At 39.5% G+C, this 16856-nt stretch overlaps 2 protein-coding genes across 4 annotated transcripts; one reads left to right on the top strand and one right to left on the bottom strand.

The window, feature by feature from the left end:
• Positions 1 to 4192: 4192 nt before the first annotated feature.
• Positions 4193 to 12722, bottom strand: cpdp (CPD photolyase). 3 transcript variants are annotated; one of them, XM_088311918.1, is made up of 10 exons: positions 12575 to 12722; positions 12150 to 12457; positions 11917 to 12065; positions 10102 to 10284; positions 9825 to 9983; positions 9339 to 9537; positions 7950 to 8102; positions 7091 to 7212; positions 5199 to 5358; positions 4193 to 5105 (listed from the first exon to the last, which is right to left on the bottom strand). In XM_088311918.1, exons 1-10 carry the CDS (start codon positions 12595 to 12597, stop codon positions 4957 to 4959), a joined length of 1605 nt encoding a protein of 534 aa, XP_088168044.1. In that variant the 5' UTR covers positions 12598 to 12722; the 3' UTR covers positions 4193 to 4956. The 3 variants fall into 3 exon arrangements, 2 of the variants coding, with proteins under 2 accessions (XP_088168044.1, XP_088168045.1); XM_088311919.1 differs by having other exon boundaries at positions 12150 to 12432; positions 12575 to 12699; XR_015846222.1 differs by lacking the exon at positions 4193 to 5105 and having other exon boundaries at positions 5212 to 5358; positions 6894 to 7212.
• A 624-nt stretch (positions 12723 to 13346) lies between these two features.
• On the top strand, positions 13347 to 16657 carry LOC148325764 (UAP56-interacting factor-like). Its single transcript, XM_088311424.1, has 9 exons — positions 13347 to 13554; positions 13825 to 13959; positions 14026 to 14156; positions 15051 to 15199; positions 15318 to 15384; positions 15474 to 15529; positions 15956 to 16030; positions 16090 to 16216; positions 16320 to 16657. Exons 1-9 carry the CDS (start codon positions 13497 to 13499, stop codon positions 16410 to 16412), a joined length of 891 nt encoding a protein of 296 aa, XP_088167550.1. The 5' UTR covers positions 13347 to 13496; the 3' UTR covers positions 16413 to 16657.
• The last annotated feature ends 199 nt before the right edge of the window (positions 16658 to 16856 follow it).

Below are 16856 nucleotides of genomic sequence, written 5' to 3'. Positions count from 1 at the left end.
TAGAACAATTGTCGTTGTCCTCTAACAGTCAAGCATTGTCCTTTATCTGATACTGTATGTTTAAAAAGTTTAATTCATGTTTATATATTTATAGTTTATATATTTTTTAAATAAAATTTGAGGCATATTCATTTAAAAATAATTCCTCTCTAAATAATAATAATGAATCTCTAATTGTGCATTTGTATGACGTTTGTGCTTGAGTTGAACTTTTTAATTGCAGCATTCATTAAAATTGAGAATATATTGCGAAATATTTGGAATGTTGTCCCAGTGTAACATGTGAATATGTATCATGTCTTGTTTCAATGACTGAAAGCATATATGCTCTCTCTTGTCTTGGTTTTCTGATTTCATGACCTCCCTTCTTAAACATTGGTGCAGCTGGATGGATAAAACAGAAGGTTTATTGCTCTTCGGAAAGCAGCTCTGCCTTAATGAGCCTTGGAACTCATTTTCATATTCACAGCGCAACCTGCTCCAGGATGAAAATGCCTCCCGCACAAAGCTGTTGAAACGCGACTGGCGAAAGGACTTGATTAAAAGTACCTTTTCATCAGGCAGTTTCTTTGCAACTCTGTGCGTCACAGTTTAGGAATTATTGGAAGTACAATTATGTAAAAGCAGAAGGGTCTACTAGAAGAAGCATGATGAAAACATCAGTCAACAACAGTCGGTATGTTGAAACGGCCACAATTTGGATCACATGACCGTCATTTAGAATGGACTTGTAAGTGGACTCAATCACAAAAAAGAAGCCCTTTGCAGCTTTTATGATGGGTCTGACAATGTGTACGCTATTAAGTTGCTTTTCATACAGTAACAAATCCAAGGACACCAGAGTGAAAAGTGATTGACTACAATTACATTTGTTGTTTTCCAAGAATGACCGTCACACCCGAAGATTAACCGGGAAATAAAATCAGAAAGCACATAATCCAATAAACTCAATGGAGCAAAACAGAAGTGTTCTCCCCTGTCCTACTAATTTTGTAAAGCAATCCCCCAATGAAATGACACTGATGATCCCAGACACATGCGTCATTAATTCCCAACAGCCTGAACAAGGACAACCTCAATAAATTTGGGTGTCAATTTACCCCCCGTCCCAAAAATCATAATGGCACTAAACACTGTCTCTTCATCCTCCATGAAACAGGAAGTAGCCTACGAACTAACAGATGGACAATTCATTGCCAATTCTTTTCAGCTCTGCCTTGACGGTGCATTTGAGGCTATCAGCGTTTGACAGCTTTGCTTGCATACTACGGTAAGTACATCTTGTTTTCTTTTATGTTCAATTGTTGATTTTTTTTTTCTTTTATTGACAAGTTCTTTTTTTTTTCTCTCCACTAGTTTCACCGTCATTCTGCCGTCTTCATTGGGACCTTAAAAAGTACTCATTGTCTTCTAAATCACTTCCAGGTGCCACTACTTCCGGATATGTAGATAATTAGTTGTCTTTTTTAATGTTCAATAGCTTCGCTTGCAGTTTTTGCAAGCATCTAATTCTCAATTTACACAGGGTCAGGTGTTTTTATATCTTGGGCTGCAGTTCAGGGCCAGTTTGAGAGTTATGGGCATCACTCTGATGTTTTCATCAGTGGTGGTTGGAGCACGCCTTCTGCTGTGTGGGTTGTAAAGAACAGATCCTGTTTCAAGAAACTTGCTGCGGATAGCATAAATTGTATTACACATTGGGGCAGTGTGATGGTCCTTAAGCCCCTCAAACGGGCACTGGACTGCGTTTGTAGGTAGAAAATCTTGCTTGGTGACGTTGTTTCATGGGGCAATTAAGGGAATGATAAACTTATAAAGTGGTCAAGCCAAACGAAATGTCGCTTCGCCTCAGATTTTCATTCGCACCATGCCACAATAAAATATTTTCCTTTATTAAGACAAGTTCCTTTTTTGTGATTTGGAAGACAAAGAGGACTTTATAAAGTCTCGATGAAGACGGCTTGTCTTGATAAAAGAAGAAAAATCAACTATTGAACTTAAAAGGGTGGTTTTCTCTTCTGACAGAAAGAAAATGTTTGAACCTTTCTCGTCAATCAGGGGGCTAATGCTAAATGCTTTTGCTATTTTGGTACACAACTGTGAGGCTGTTATTAAACGTCAAAGCAGATAGTAACGATCCACTGTCGTGGAATCTCCTCATCTAGTGAAAGTTTTTTTGAAAAAAATAAAAGCATTATTGAATTTAGAAGAAGCCTGACATAACGGCACACAGCTGAGTTCAACATAAACATTCTTTCCTCATTTTTTCCCAGTAATTAATTGAAAATTAGAAAAGTTAAACTCCCAAGTTATGATGCTATAATAACAAGAAAGTATTTGGGTCGAATCCATTTTTTTTTCCAAGACGTCTCACATATATCCATTGGAAGCTGGCTTTGTTGTACAGCTCTGCATGCCGACAGGCCGCAATGATTAGTTTCTTATTTCTTATTTTTACACAACCCGCACAGGTTGAGATGTGTGTGCTGTTTGTGTGCCGTAGTAAGTAAATTCTTGTGAATGTTTTGCAGTTCCGCTTGGCAAGGATTTGCACCGAGCAAAGCAAACTGCTCTCACTATATATTTGATTTTATCTATATTTAATCACATTGCAAAAATAGTTCTCTTTGGTTTGTCCGTTGCATTGGTCATGTCTTGGCTTTTGTCAAAACTGCTCAGGCATAATTTCTGATAGTATTGCAGTTTTTAATCATGGTGTTATTTTGTGTTATAAGTTTCGACTGGAACTTGAATACTTTAACCTCTTTTTACTCCGCTTTATTCATAGAGCACTTTAAAAAAGAAGCATAGCTGCACCAAAGGCTTACATGGATCACATCCTGCTAATTAGTGCAAAACAAGATCTAGTGGGAAATTTCATGATTCAAAAATTAAAACAGCCCAGAGTAGTTTCATATTTGTAATATAGCTTGTTTATGAAATGTGTGCGGCTTGCTCAAAGGTAAAGGTTGCCCACACTCCCTCCACTTAGTGTGATTAATTAAGACTTTATTAAGGCTAAATAAGAATCAGTGTTCACGAAAGCGTCTAATGTAATTGTGATGCAACTCAGTCTGTAAAAATACACTTTGCAGAAGTTGGGAGACTGACCATGCTTTTTTGACTAAAGCAGGCACAGCACGGGGATTTTTTTTCTCTTCCGGGATAAGGGAGGGCTCGACCAATATGCGGGGGTGCTGTGGGAAAATTAAAAAAAATATGACTTAACTTAAATGAGGTTTTCACTGCTTTTTTAAATATTATTTTAAATAGTGTAAAGTGTAATTACATTAGATGTGTATGGTCGAGTCGTGCATTCAATATAAGGTATGAATTAGTTCTAAGGTACAGATTTGGACCCTACCATACAATCGTGTAATTATGTTTTTGTATCTCCTTTCATATGCACTGTTTAGTGACAGAAATGCCCAAATTATACGCTCGCATCACCTCACTGTTTTCCCCAGTTCTTTTTGGGAAATGCTTGTTTCACACAATTTTGAAGCCTTCGCACTTACGAGCTCTGGCTGTTGCTCCTTCTTTACACCCATGGGAGACTGGGAGATTTTTTTAGATTTTTTTTAATTACAAAGCGATACAATTCTAAGATGGATTGCAAGCTAACTAATTTAGACTCGTTCCGAAATCCACTCTAACGCCCGTGCAAAACTTTGAGAGTGGGTGTTTTTCCCGAGAGGGTGAGTGTGCTCCGCTCTCATTCATTTCTGAATGTTTCCAGCAGTGGCGAACCATATCCCCAGTCAGAGCGCCACTAATGGCTAGTGCCGTATTTGGGACACAAGTCAAAGGACAAATTTGAGCAACGCTCTAAATTTTCTGAACGGTCAAAGTGTACTAGTGTCACTCAGATTATTTTCAAATGAGCCAATAATGCCCAAGTAACTGAAAGACTCAACCTGTCCCTCTTTCTCCTCGCAAACGCACTTCAGGTACAGCTGCACGTCAAACACGAAACAGGAATTATATTGGAACAGACTGGCTGCTTGCTTGTGAACTTTTTTTTTTTCACAAAAAAGGTTTTTAAACTTAAATTAAATTATAAATGATTAAATTAATTGCTGACGGGGCTTGACAGGGGTCCTGCCGAGCCCCAGTGTAGTGCCGTGCATACTTTAAAGTGTTCATTCTTTGGCATTCCTTTTTTCACAAATACTTCAGATAAACTCTAGCGAACAATAAAGACTGTTTTATTGTTTTTGTTTCAGAAAAAACAGTTTTCCAACAGTAAAAAAAAAAAACATATATGATGAAAAATGTTGATATATATACAGTCCTTCACAAATTTATTAGACCAGCACATAATGTAACAATGTAATTATTGTATTATTATATTGGCCGTCTACATGTCTTGCTGCATACTTTGTGATTAGTTTGACTGTAAACGTCAACTGGGAGAGACAAATAGCTTTAAATCTTTTTTGGTTTTTTTTTTTCTTTCAAAGAGCTGCTTGTGAAGTGCTTGAATTTGCTGCCACCAAACAGCGCTTGTGCCTTAAGTTTGTGCTAGAAAGTAGAAGCAAAAAATAATCAACCGAATGACGTTTTGTATCGCCAAAAAACCCTAAGTTGAGTCACTCGTATCTCAAAGCACCGTTGAACAGGAATAGAAAAGTCAATTCGACACAACATTTCTATTTCCTGTTCACAACGGTAAATGCTCACTGTAATTGAAGGAACCCGCATTGAAGTACTTTAGGATGCCTCTTTTCGTTTTATGACTGGTGGTCTACTAAATGTGTTAAGCAATGTCTATAAATATGAAAATAAAAAGTCCTCCGGTCCGCATAACTACAGATACACTTACAATAAATGAACAATAGTATTAGAACATCAGCACCAAACGTTTTGACCAGCATGTCACAATATATCTGTTCTACAAACACAGCCAGTAATCACCAACAAACAGAAAAAAAGCAAAGAGGCTGAACATGCCTCTCAAAGACCTTTGGGAGAGTACTTTTTCTCAAACTTGGGTACATCAAACTTGCGAAGGCAGCCTTTGTAGTTCATGTAGCGGATCTTTCCAAAAACTTCTCTCTCAGCCCATCCTTGGTCGTGAATGCCACAAATAGACCACATACAACCTAAAGTGAGGGACAAGACATTGAAAAGCGCATCAATAAAGGAGACGGTGATTGAACCTGACGTACAAAATAACAATTACTGTTGTAGCGTACCCACGAATCCATTCGGGTCCTGGCCATCCAGCTCGTAGCGGTCGTTGAGGTAGAGAGCGATGGAGAGCGCCTCCTCTGGTGAAGAAGTCCACTCAAGAATCTTTTTGGCCCAGTACATCCGCAGGAAGCCATGCATCTTCCCCTCAGAGACCATCTGATACTAAAGAAAGAATGGAATATTCGGTGACCAAAACAAATTCACACAGAATTTAAAATGGCACAAAGTAAGTTCTATTAGGGACTCACAATTAATTGATGCCCTGCCTGAAAATGGATTAGCTAATATTGAGTAATTCACTGCCAGACATTTTTTAAGCAAAGCTCTCATCTTTCAAGACCCATATAATATTGTTCTGTGACACTATAAGCACCAAACATAAAAAAAAATTGAAAAAATAAAATAAAAAAAAAGCTTTCCTGTATTTGCGTCCTCAACCTCCACGCAAAACCCTGACAACCTCAGTCAAACACTTCACTGAACATTCCCAGAATGTCTAGATTATGAGTCTCACGGAGATAAAACTCTCTGATGCAAATCTTTGCATCCAACAACACTGCAGCTCTGAAATGACATAAGTATCGGTCTGTGTAGTCCGGTCATCGCTTGTAAGAAAGGAAAACAATCTAAAACTTTGTATTACAGTCACATTTTGTGACAGAGGCAGCTCACAAATAAATGACTCCCGGTTAATTTCACACTCGATGGCTTGGCAAGTGCTCCGGAGACACAATTATTTGTAAACAAGCAATTAAAAAGTTTGCCATGATTTCCATCCATTTAACTTCTGTCCTCATTAAGGTCGAGGTTGCGCTAGAGTCTAGCCTATAGTTGACTTTGGGCGAAAAGTGCGGTATACAATCGAATGTTCACCTGTCAACCACAGGTCACGTGTACAGAACGTTCATGCGCACACTCACATCTCGGGCCACTTGACAGAGTGTTCAGAAATTATTCACCTCACTTCACTTTTCCGCCGTTACAATTGTCTTCCAAAATGGATTAAATGCATTTAATCCCTCATAATTCTACACACAATATCCTCTAATGAAAAAAAACTTTTTAAAATGTTCACAAATGTATATAAAAAATATCAATAAATAAAGGCCTAATAAATCACATGAGCCCATAGCATAATTACCTAGCATTAACTTACTGTCACCAAATGAATAAAGAATATCGCAGCACTGGTTTAAAAGAAAATTGTAATTAAAAAAGTTGAAATATGATTCAGGCAACTAATTTGTTGTTTGCTAACAATGCACCAATTAGCTGTTGCCCCTCCCACGTTGATGGATCATGTGCAAATTTTCCCATTCATTGTTTTTCTTTTAATAACGCCGCTTTTCCATGAGCCCGGTTCCACACTCAGACAACTTTGCCTGGCCCTGAGTGGGGACTGTTCCATTTGAATTTTGCGTGGCCGAGCAGTTACAATGGAACCGTGTCTCAGAACCGCCTCAGAGGTGGTCTGGAACCGTGTCATCACTGTCGTCTGATTGGCCCACAGCGACGTAGATAAGGACACCGCTACACACGGACATTTTCTGGTTTCAGATGAGCAAGACAGAGCAGCCCGCAGGTTGTTGGCAAAGAAATACAGTGTATACAATAAACAGAATAATGTTTTATAACAATCAACCATATTTACAATTTCCTATGTGCTAAGGGATGAAATATTCAAGTTTAGTGGAAACCTTTTCGTGCGCTGTGGAGTCAGGCCAAGCGGAGTGGTGTGGTCTGGGGTTCATAGAAAAGCAACGTAATAATTTTGCTTTGGGGCCATCTTGGTGCAGAAGTGAGTTGAGAAGCTTCATTTAGACCTTTTCTGCCATGTTGTGCCATCTACAGGGAATTTAAGAATATCTTTTATATTTGCTATTATATGTCATACCTGAGCTGCATTCCACAGCTTGTCATGTGTCTTGGCTTTGTCCAGTTGCTCTCGGGTGTATAAATATGGCCTCTTGTCCTTGGCGTGATCTCTCAAGCTCTTTTGAGCCCATTCATAAGCACCTGGAAATATACGGCGTCCAAACGATTGATGAGTGATTTCAGATGTTCTCAATGGTTTGAATATTAAGGAAATAATTCAATCCTAAAATTAAGTCAGAATGTGGTTTTGTTGCATTGCTTCTTCGGCACATTTAACAAAACCAAATCATGTCACGGAGACATATTGATTAAGTTTTTACTTTGATTTGCCTTACTTAAATGAGTAAGAAGAATTAAACGTATTTGTCAAACAAAGCTTATGTTGAAGCCAGGAAGTCGGGGGAATAAAATTTACAGCAGAAGTCAAACAAATCTGTTCCAGGTTGACTTCCGAGTGGTTCTAATACACGTTCAAAGTTTTTCTATTTCATACATGAGTTGAATAATAATAATATAATAAAATGACAATGCAATAAATAAAACTATTCAAAACTATTCATCAATCCACTCTCTGTACCGCTTATCCTAAAGCAACACTACAATAATATAAACATTGTATGCATCAACTTTATTTTATTTATTTTTTTACATTTCACGATTTATATCATATTACTATGTACAATTGGAATTGTTCCCCGGTATGTATTGGTTCCTGTATGGTTCTATTGTTCTCATTGGACGATTCATTTTTGCAATCACAGGTACACTTTTTGATATTGTGGCATGCAAACAAAGTAAAAATCAAAACACAAAGCACACTTGCAAAGTTAATCTTTTAGGCCGTAATTGGAAATAAAACTTGAAAGAACTCAACTGACCCTCGACGCTGTCATATTTCTCGTTGTAAAAGCAGAAGTTGTCCGTCAGCTCTCTGCGCACCACCAGCTCTTCAATGAAGGGCGCTACTGATTGACTGGCGTTCTTCCCGCCATGCTGGACTTGCAGTGCCACACGCTGAGCAGACAGGTGTCCTAATGGCATCAGTCACAAAAATACCACATCAGAAGCTGTTTAAAAAACAGAATAATGTGTTCCTCCATTATATCGCAGATTTTTACACGTTTTATAACTGTGAGACACCTTGAAGCAATCGGACTTTGTCTATTTTCTCATGAAAATGATGTTATAAAATAGTCTAGTTTAGGGGTGTTTCAATACAATTAAATGTGTTTAGCGTGTGGGTGGGGTAAAACTATATATTGCATTTGGAACATAACCCCCCCAATAAATAGGGCTACAGCTAAACAACTGAAAAATGGGCCGTGCTTCTGCCACGTGGATGCAAGCAAAAAGCACTTGCGCCGCTTCGTGATATGCTGCTGAGATCAATGGCTCTCTGGAGAAATCAATAGGAGAGCACTGTGACAAAAGCAATCCAGCGGTTCAAGGATAAGAGGCAGCAGCATGATCTGGCGGGAAAGTGCCACACAGCCGCATTATGGATGGAGGTGGAGGAAAGCGACCCCAACGTCGGCCTAGCTTGAGATCCATTTACACAGAATGCGTTTTTATTGAGTGAGCCCCATTCAGAAGCACTTAAAGCTCCATGTGCAGTCTTTTTTTTTTTGGGGGGGGGTGGCTTAGATTGGTCAAAAACAGACTTTGGAGTGCATGGAAAAGTTCACTTTCAGTTTCATTACATATGTTTAGCATGAACCTGTGTTACCCTCACATATTCACTACTTTTGTATTTCTTTACTTTACTTTACAGCCCAAGTCCTTTCCAAAATAAAAGCATTAATTTGGTGCCTTAATATGAGTGAAATAACTACATGTAGTCATGCCATTAGTCATGGTTACCTTAATGCTAACACACAATACAAAACTGGCATTGGTGTTGTGTAGTAATAACCCTTTAATTAATGGATATTTGAACACAAAGGGTGTGGCAACAGATGTGGACAGACAATATAACAGTACCACTAGATTTTCAGAACACAGCATATATTCTTGGTGCTCTCTGAAAAATATACTCCATTTTACTGAGTCAGTTGTGACTGTCTTCTTGGCCGTGTATTGCTTATTGTTCACTTCCCCCTGGTGGCCAAAACATTCACACCAGAAGGCACGCCACAATGCCCATTGAATCATCGTGACGCAAAATTAATTCTTGATATCCCATTAATAATTACTGTATTCAGAGAAGAATGTGTGCAAGCTTGAGTATGCAAGTGTTCAAATGATCTTTCTTCAGGCGTTCTACGAACCAAAGCGGATCCAAGGGGAGAGCTGGCTGAGCGCAGCAGCGTTGGGATCATTACGTTGAGTGCCAAACAGTTTGAGGCGAACGTCGATGAAGGATTCCAACATGGCCATTCCCGACATGTTGCCTGGCTGGGCCCACTCTGGCGTGTCCACGGTTCTGTCAACCTGCAGGGAGGCTATGGTTTTGGCCCAATCCACTGGCTGGAAGGGAAAGATTTAGTATTACACCATAACCTGGCTGCCAGGATGGCCGAGTGGTCTAAGGCGCCGCGTTCAGGACCCAGTCTCCCCAGGAGGCCTGGGTTCGAATCTCGAATTTCCCCATTGTGGGACTAATAAAGGGAATATTATTATTATTATTAAAAAAATAAAATTTATTATTTATTTATTTTTATTTTTTTGATAAAACCATGATAGTCTTGCAAGAATAAAATCGTGCTTCTACATGACTCGCGGACTTCCAGTTTGAGAACACAGGTTTAACTTACTTTGGCAGTTTTTGCTGCCGTGTCAGAGTGCTTCACAACCACAGGAAAATCCGTGAGGAACTCTGGTAAAAGTTTTGTAATTTTCCCCCGGATTGTCCTGGCAGCATATTCAAGTTTAGGAGACGCTACCCAGCATGGAACAATATTGTGGGCATCAACCTGTAACACAAAATCACGTGCCCAGTTAAAATAGCTGTAAACTGTCAACTGGGTCGGGAAGTTATTCAGGTAATTCCAAAGAATCCAATTCCGTTTATCTCCAAGCTTTTCCATTTACCTGAATGAGGGGAACATCATCAGGAAGACCCTTTTTCACATCATCCAACCACTTCAGAGGCTCCCTGAGGGGTGAGAAGTCCGTTACGACTGCTCCAAAGCCACGGTCGGACACAAAGCCAGGCAGCACTTTGCCCGCGGAGCCGTGCAGCAAATGGAACTGGATGTCCAAAGATTTGCATTCCTGTTTAATGACAACAACGGACGGTTTGAGCTCATGGCAAGCAGGCTGTGCATTTGGTATGTGGGACTTTGACTTTGAACATCAGCATTATCACGTCACAATGATAGAAAGCAAAACTACTAAACAGCACACAAATGTGAAAAGTAAATCAATTGTAGCAGTTCGCAATTAATATTCATCCAATAACGTGCCAATCTGGCGGAAATCTCATCACAAAAAAAAATAAATAAATTACTATAGAGTCTTTTAAGGGAAGCATTTTAGTACTGATGTCTTTTTTACATACATCCCTATTCTCCTTTCACTTCTCAGTGAATGTCCCTTTACTTGAGAGTGAAAAGACTTATGACCAACCAATCAGAGGATGGAAAAATGCTGATGTCATTGATGACCAGCAGTCTGGTTCGAATTTGAAACCTGTTTGGTAGTCCCATTGCTAATAGAGTTGAAGTTACATGGGCAAGCACTATTGATTCTGAGTGCAGTGGGAAATCAAATAGACATGGAAACAAATTACATAATTTCTTGGGGGGCAAAAAAAAATGTAGAAAAACTTTTCAAATGTGAGTCACGGTTTCTGACATTGTTTAGAACCTGACGATCCACCAGCATTGGTTTCAACCCTCATTGGCAAAAGACTGATCACAAATGCATGAGAGATACAATTGGTTGAAATCTCACTGGAAGCTGTACATTCGAAAACATTTCTGAATTTGGTCCAAATCCTCTCATAAATGATCTCTTTTACAATAATCGCTTGTCATTCAATAATATTTTCAATGTGTGCTAGCCTTCTACCACTCGTCCATCGAGAGCCTGTTGACGTACTGTGTCTCGACCTGGTACAGCGGCTGCACTGAGGCGGACAGAGTGAGGCTCCAGAGGACAGTCAAAACAGCGCAAAGGATTATTGGCTGCCCTCTCCCCCCAATGTCGGACATCTACACCGCCCGGTGCCTCAGAAGGGCTCTCAACATCGTCAAAGACAATACCCACCCAAACTCACACCTGTTCGACCTGTTGCCCTCTGGCAGGCGCTACAGATGCATCAAATCGAGGACCAATAGACTGAGAAACAGTTTCTTCCCGAGAGCCATCTCCATTCTGAACTCTCACACACACACGAGAACACCCTTACCTTGCAGAACAGCATTGTGATGTGTTTTTATATACCCTATTCAGTACTGAATTCCTTTGCACTCTCTTATTTATTTATCTAATTTATATATTTGTCTGTATTATTGTTGTTTTGCACTGGAGAGGGGAGCCCTCTAATCTCGTTGCACACTTGAGTACAATGAGAATAAAGGGATTTCTAATTCTAATTCTAATTCTAATGCTGTTTTGGGCGTAATAATGCTACGAATAAGAGTTACCGTAAAATGGATGTATAGTTCACCTGTAGTTCACACCGTAGCTTCCATACATTTTGGGATGCACATTTGTCAAAATTGAAAAGATGTTTAGCACTCAAAATAAAAACGCAGCAAGTTTTTGGTGTGTGAATCTAAGAACTGCTTGTTTAAATTTTGGGGGTAATATTCTGATAATAAATATATAATAGTGACACAAGCAAAGTGTTTTCAGAATCCAAAACTGATCCAGTTCTAAATATTAATTTAATTTTCATACCTTTTCTACTTCTTCCAAACCCCTCAGCATGAAGCTGTAATGTCTCAGTGTGGACAACTCGGATTTGGGGGCAAACAAGCAGACACAGATGTGCAGAGGCAGGTTCTTCTTCAGGGCAAGGCGTTGGGCGTGGATCAATGCCCAGTTGTCTAAAGATAAAAGAGATTAAATTAAAATGGCCATGAGCAAGAGCTACATTTTTGTCTCAATGCATGAGATCACATGCTTCTAACCTTGTACTCTCTGGTCCCTCAGCATCCAATAAACGACCCCTTCTGACTCCTGCTTTACCTCTTGTGTGTCAGATATAAACCGAACACGTTTCTTGTTGACTTTCATGTCCTTATTGTTGGACCTGTGCTGTTTGACAAGGTCTTGAAGCCATCCTACTGTTTTCTCCTTCTTCCCTTCCTTGGGGGAGGCCAACTTCAGCCGCTTGGCACTGGACTCAGCTGCAGCCGCAGCAGCAGCAGTGGTTGCTTTGCGCTTCTTGGCTGACATGATGGTTGCGAATGACTTGGTCAGGAAAGAGAAAAGTGAGCTGTGAAATATGAAGACGCATGAGAAAACTGAATTCGATTCCACAAAACACTACAGCAAGACAATGCCAAAGACTTTCATTTTTAAGAAGTGAGTGTTCATTCGTGTTCCAACTTACGTCCTCGTAACACAATGCCTCATACACGGTGAAAAGAAAAAGACGTTCAAATCGCCAAATGTAAGATTTTAACGAAATGCTCCATGCAATTCCAACTGTGCACGGCGAATCCGCGAGAGTGGTTTGCGTTTACACAAGCGTTTACGAGTGATTACGTCATAATTTCGTAACACAGTGGGTCGCGTTCTGTTTGGCTCGACTCGGTTCCTCGCCGTCAGCCACGAGCGAAGACCCGCATATAATTTTTTAAAAGTGTGCATATCGTGAGTTTGAAATAGTGTGTTTTGTGTAATTTAATTATGACTTCCTAAATCATTTATGTATTAATGTCATATACAGAAAACATATTTGTGCTGCGATGGGACTTGGAAGTAATAAAGAACTGTTTCCTCAGTACAATTGTATCATCACATTGCTAAATGACCCTCATTTCGTTATAGTTGCTTGTTGCTGTAAAACGAGTGGCACAAACTAACGAAGACAAAGCCATTGTGTTTTTTTTCTATCGATCGATCTATCTATCTATCTATCTGTCTGTCTGTCTGTCTATCTATCTATCTATCTGTCTGGCTGTCTGTCTGTCTGTCTGTCTATCTATCTATCTATCTATCTATCTATCTATCTATCTGTCTATATGGTTTGCTGTCGAGCTTGCCGTTTGGAGTAAACTGTGATGAGCAGAATGGGACGCGACCAACCACAAGGCCGCACCTACTTCCGGGTGGCCACGCGAAATACATCGTCCACAATGCAACGTTAGGGTTCGCGCATGCGTAGTACAGTTTTCGTTCTGGGGGTGGGAAGGGTCCCCTACAACAATTTAGCTTGAAAGGGTTAGCAGAATCAAGCGTCGCGCCATATTATTTTTGTATGTTTGTCTGTTTTTTTTTATAAATTAATTTTCCCCGTGCTGTATATCGGAATGAATAAACGTCATTATAAAAAGCCGTTGGTGGGCGATAAGGTGGACATGTCACTCGGTAAGGTCCTCAGCTTTAGCCTAAAAATGGACTCTTAGCTGTTGCTGTCAGTCAGCTGTGTTTAAGTTCCGTTGTCTTAATGATACATTGTTTGGCTCTAATGTTTATTATTGTTTAAATGGTAACTAGGTTAGTTACATAGACATCCAATTATAATAGAACAGCAAAAAACAAACAAGTACATGCATCTTGTTGTTAATTGGCTACACTTCTCTGACTTTCTGTGACTCTTCCAGTCTCTGTTGCCCTTCCTCTTTTTTTTTTTGACAGATGACATAATTCGGCTGAATAAAAAAGAGCAACACTCAAAAGAGAAACAACACAACAAAAATCAGCAAATACTCCGCCGGCAAAGGGCTCCTCCAACACAAGGAAGCACCAAAACTTGGTCCAGAAACACAAACGGTATTCTACATTCCTTTTTTGTGTTGCCTTGTCGACACATTATCTGAACCTATTAACATATTACAGGTGGTGTGTTCCGAGTGGGAGGACCAACTAAATTAAGAACTCGGGTCATCCCGAGTGTGCGGCGAGGTCAGGGTGTTGTCACCGGTCTGGCAGCCTGGAGGAACGCGACCCTCCTCAGGCGATCTCCTCAGGTGACTTCTAATAGGACGTAACCTTATTCTCACCCTTTCATTCTTTCGATACAGTAATAATAACTTGTATTTGCAGACCGCAGAGGTTGAGTGATTATTCACTTTGAACAACTTGGCATGAAGTGCCTGCTTTTATTTAATTAAATATTAAATTATTAAATATAGCCAATGCATTATTATTTCATCCCTTAGCCTCAGTATAGTACTTATTAATTAATACACATAGACAACAGTTACAACTGTACAATAAACTGCAGTAACGTTAGTTGTTTTTCCCGGCGGATGAAGAATATATGCCTGAGTGATTTGCTATATTGTCTGTCTACATGTTTTGCTGCACCGTTTGTGTTCAAATACCCATTGCTTCGTTCCGACAGCTGGATGTTGAAAGAAAAAGTCATGTGGTTGTTTTAAATGCATAACATGGAATTTCAGGGCAATGTACCACTGTAGTAAAATTATCACTACGAAGATTTGAGACAGAGATTTTCGTCGTTTTTTTTTTTTTTTGCAATCAAAATATACGGGTTTTTGATTAATAACATGAGCCTTAAATCCTACCACATACTCAACGGAGATGTGCTTTTCATCAGTTTTGTAGTAAACACAAGATTAATTTTCTGACTTTATGATGATTGAACTCAACTGCCGTTAGTTAAATTATTGCAAATTAGAAATGTTATGCTCAAATAAAGCTTTTGTTGGCTTTCATTGTGTACTGATTTTTGGAACATTGAAATAATTTAGAGTGCGCTCATTTATGTTGCGCTCTGTGCAATGTATTAGATGTATCATAACATATTGCAATACATATTTAAGTCTTATTGATCTGTTATTTATAACGTTTTCTTTCATATGATTAAATCTATATACATATGTTTTGTCTGTTTTTAGAGAATAAAGCAAAAGCCCCAACCTTTTCTACAATACACTCTGCGTGTTGAAGGAAAGGTTGGGGCTTCTGCTTTGTACAGAAACGCTGACGTCACCAAGACGGCCCCCAGGGAAACGCCAGTCAACAGACCATTTCAAATGCGACGACGGTGGGAAAATCATCTAAAAGTTGATTTCAGGGCAACTGGATTTCTTCTTTGTTGTTGTACAAAAAGAAAGTATATTATATGACATTGACTTTTTTTTTCCTGTGTTCCTTTCATAAAGATATCTCCCTTATGTGCATCAGACAGACGAACGCCAGGCCACATTTCTTCATCACAGAGGACTCAAGGTGATGAGATGCGTTTTTCTGTTGATGAATCGAGGCATGTTGTGTCAGTACCACAGTTTTGTTACTCCCCCTTTTTTTTTTCACGTCAGGTGCAAACGCTGGTGCAGAAGCCAAATCCTCACACTGTTCCTGTCAGAAGTCTTCCGTGAGTTGTTCCTCAATGTCTTGTTGTCGGGCCACTACTTTTGTGGAAATCAAAAAAACGCCCGCCATCTCGCTTGAGTTACCAAACACTGCATCATTGAAGCTGATATGCCTCATACTGCTATCATTCAATGTTGCGCGTTAAAATCAACACAACACCTTCCCATAATCATGTTCAAGCGCTAATATAATATGCTGAAAAAAATCGATAATTTCTTCTCCTGGCATTGATAGAAGTCTGCACCAAAAAAGCCTTTAGTACTAAAGAAACGATAATGACTTCTTCTTCCCAAAAGCTTTTTCTAATTTTGATTCACAAATGATGCAATAATAAATAATGAGCTGACGTGAAGCAGTGAAATAGGTGGAAATTAAGGGTTAAGCTTTATCAGAGGTCATGTACTTGTCTTTTCCATTTATCCACTAGGTGGCGCGCGTCAACAAATGGCACTGGAGTATTGACAGTATCCATAGACAACCCAACAGCCATGACTCAGCCTGAGTAAGACTCACTCGACTCAATTGTGACACGCAGGAGAAATGACTGCTTTCTCTCCGTAGGCCTCCTTCTGCTTGGACTCTGCACCCCACGTCAGCTCACTCGGCCACAAGTGACGTGGAAACGGAAGAGAAGAAAATACCGAAAGGAGTGCCTCTCCATTTTGACATCAACAGTGTTGGGAAACCAGTAAGTCACTGGACCTTGGGGTAAATTATTTCGAATTAACCTAAATTTCACTGGGTGAACTAACATGTCACACTTTTTTATTTTTTATTTCTCCTTCCAAAAGCAAACGTCATTGACCTTGAACGAGAGATTTCGCATCTTAAAAGAACGACGTGCACAAATAAGTAAAGGCAGCAGATTTGTTGTGGTGGACTAGACATCAGGAAAAACTGCAGATTATAAAAACAAGAGCCAGCAGAAGCCCAACCCTCCGTGGGCGGACTCATTTACTTTCCCCTCAGTAACAGAATGCAACAGTGTGGATACCCGTAGATTTTTTTTACGCTGTTATATACTCAATGGTTGATGTCTGTTCCTGTTGCAGCTGTAAGAACCACAATGTAATTTTTTGAAAGAATGTTTTTTGTAATGTTTCGTCAATTAAAGGACATTCCTTGTGTACATTGTCATTTGACTCAATTCAACTTTATTTATAGAGCACTTTAAAAAACAAGCGCAGCTGAAGCAAAGCACTATACATGAAACAAAATATAATAAAAGATACGGTTGATGTTTTCTAATACTGTAAAAATATACTTTGCAAAAACTAGACAATGTAAACACTCCTGCAGCACCTCTGCTGTTTCTTTGCACCAAACGG

This window comes from Idiotropiscis lumnitzeri, chromosome 12 (assembly GCF_059441095.1).
Source record: "Idiotropiscis lumnitzeri isolate Australia: NSW breed Sydney's pygmy pipehorse chromosome 12, RoL_Ilum_1.0, whole genome shotgun sequence".
In the NCBI taxonomy this organism is placed as follows: Eukaryota; Metazoa; Chordata; class Actinopteri; order Syngnathiformes; family Syngnathidae; genus Idiotropiscis; species Idiotropiscis lumnitzeri.
Note: the sequence above shows the minus strand (reverse complement) of the source record. Positions and strands in the feature narration are given on the sequence as shown.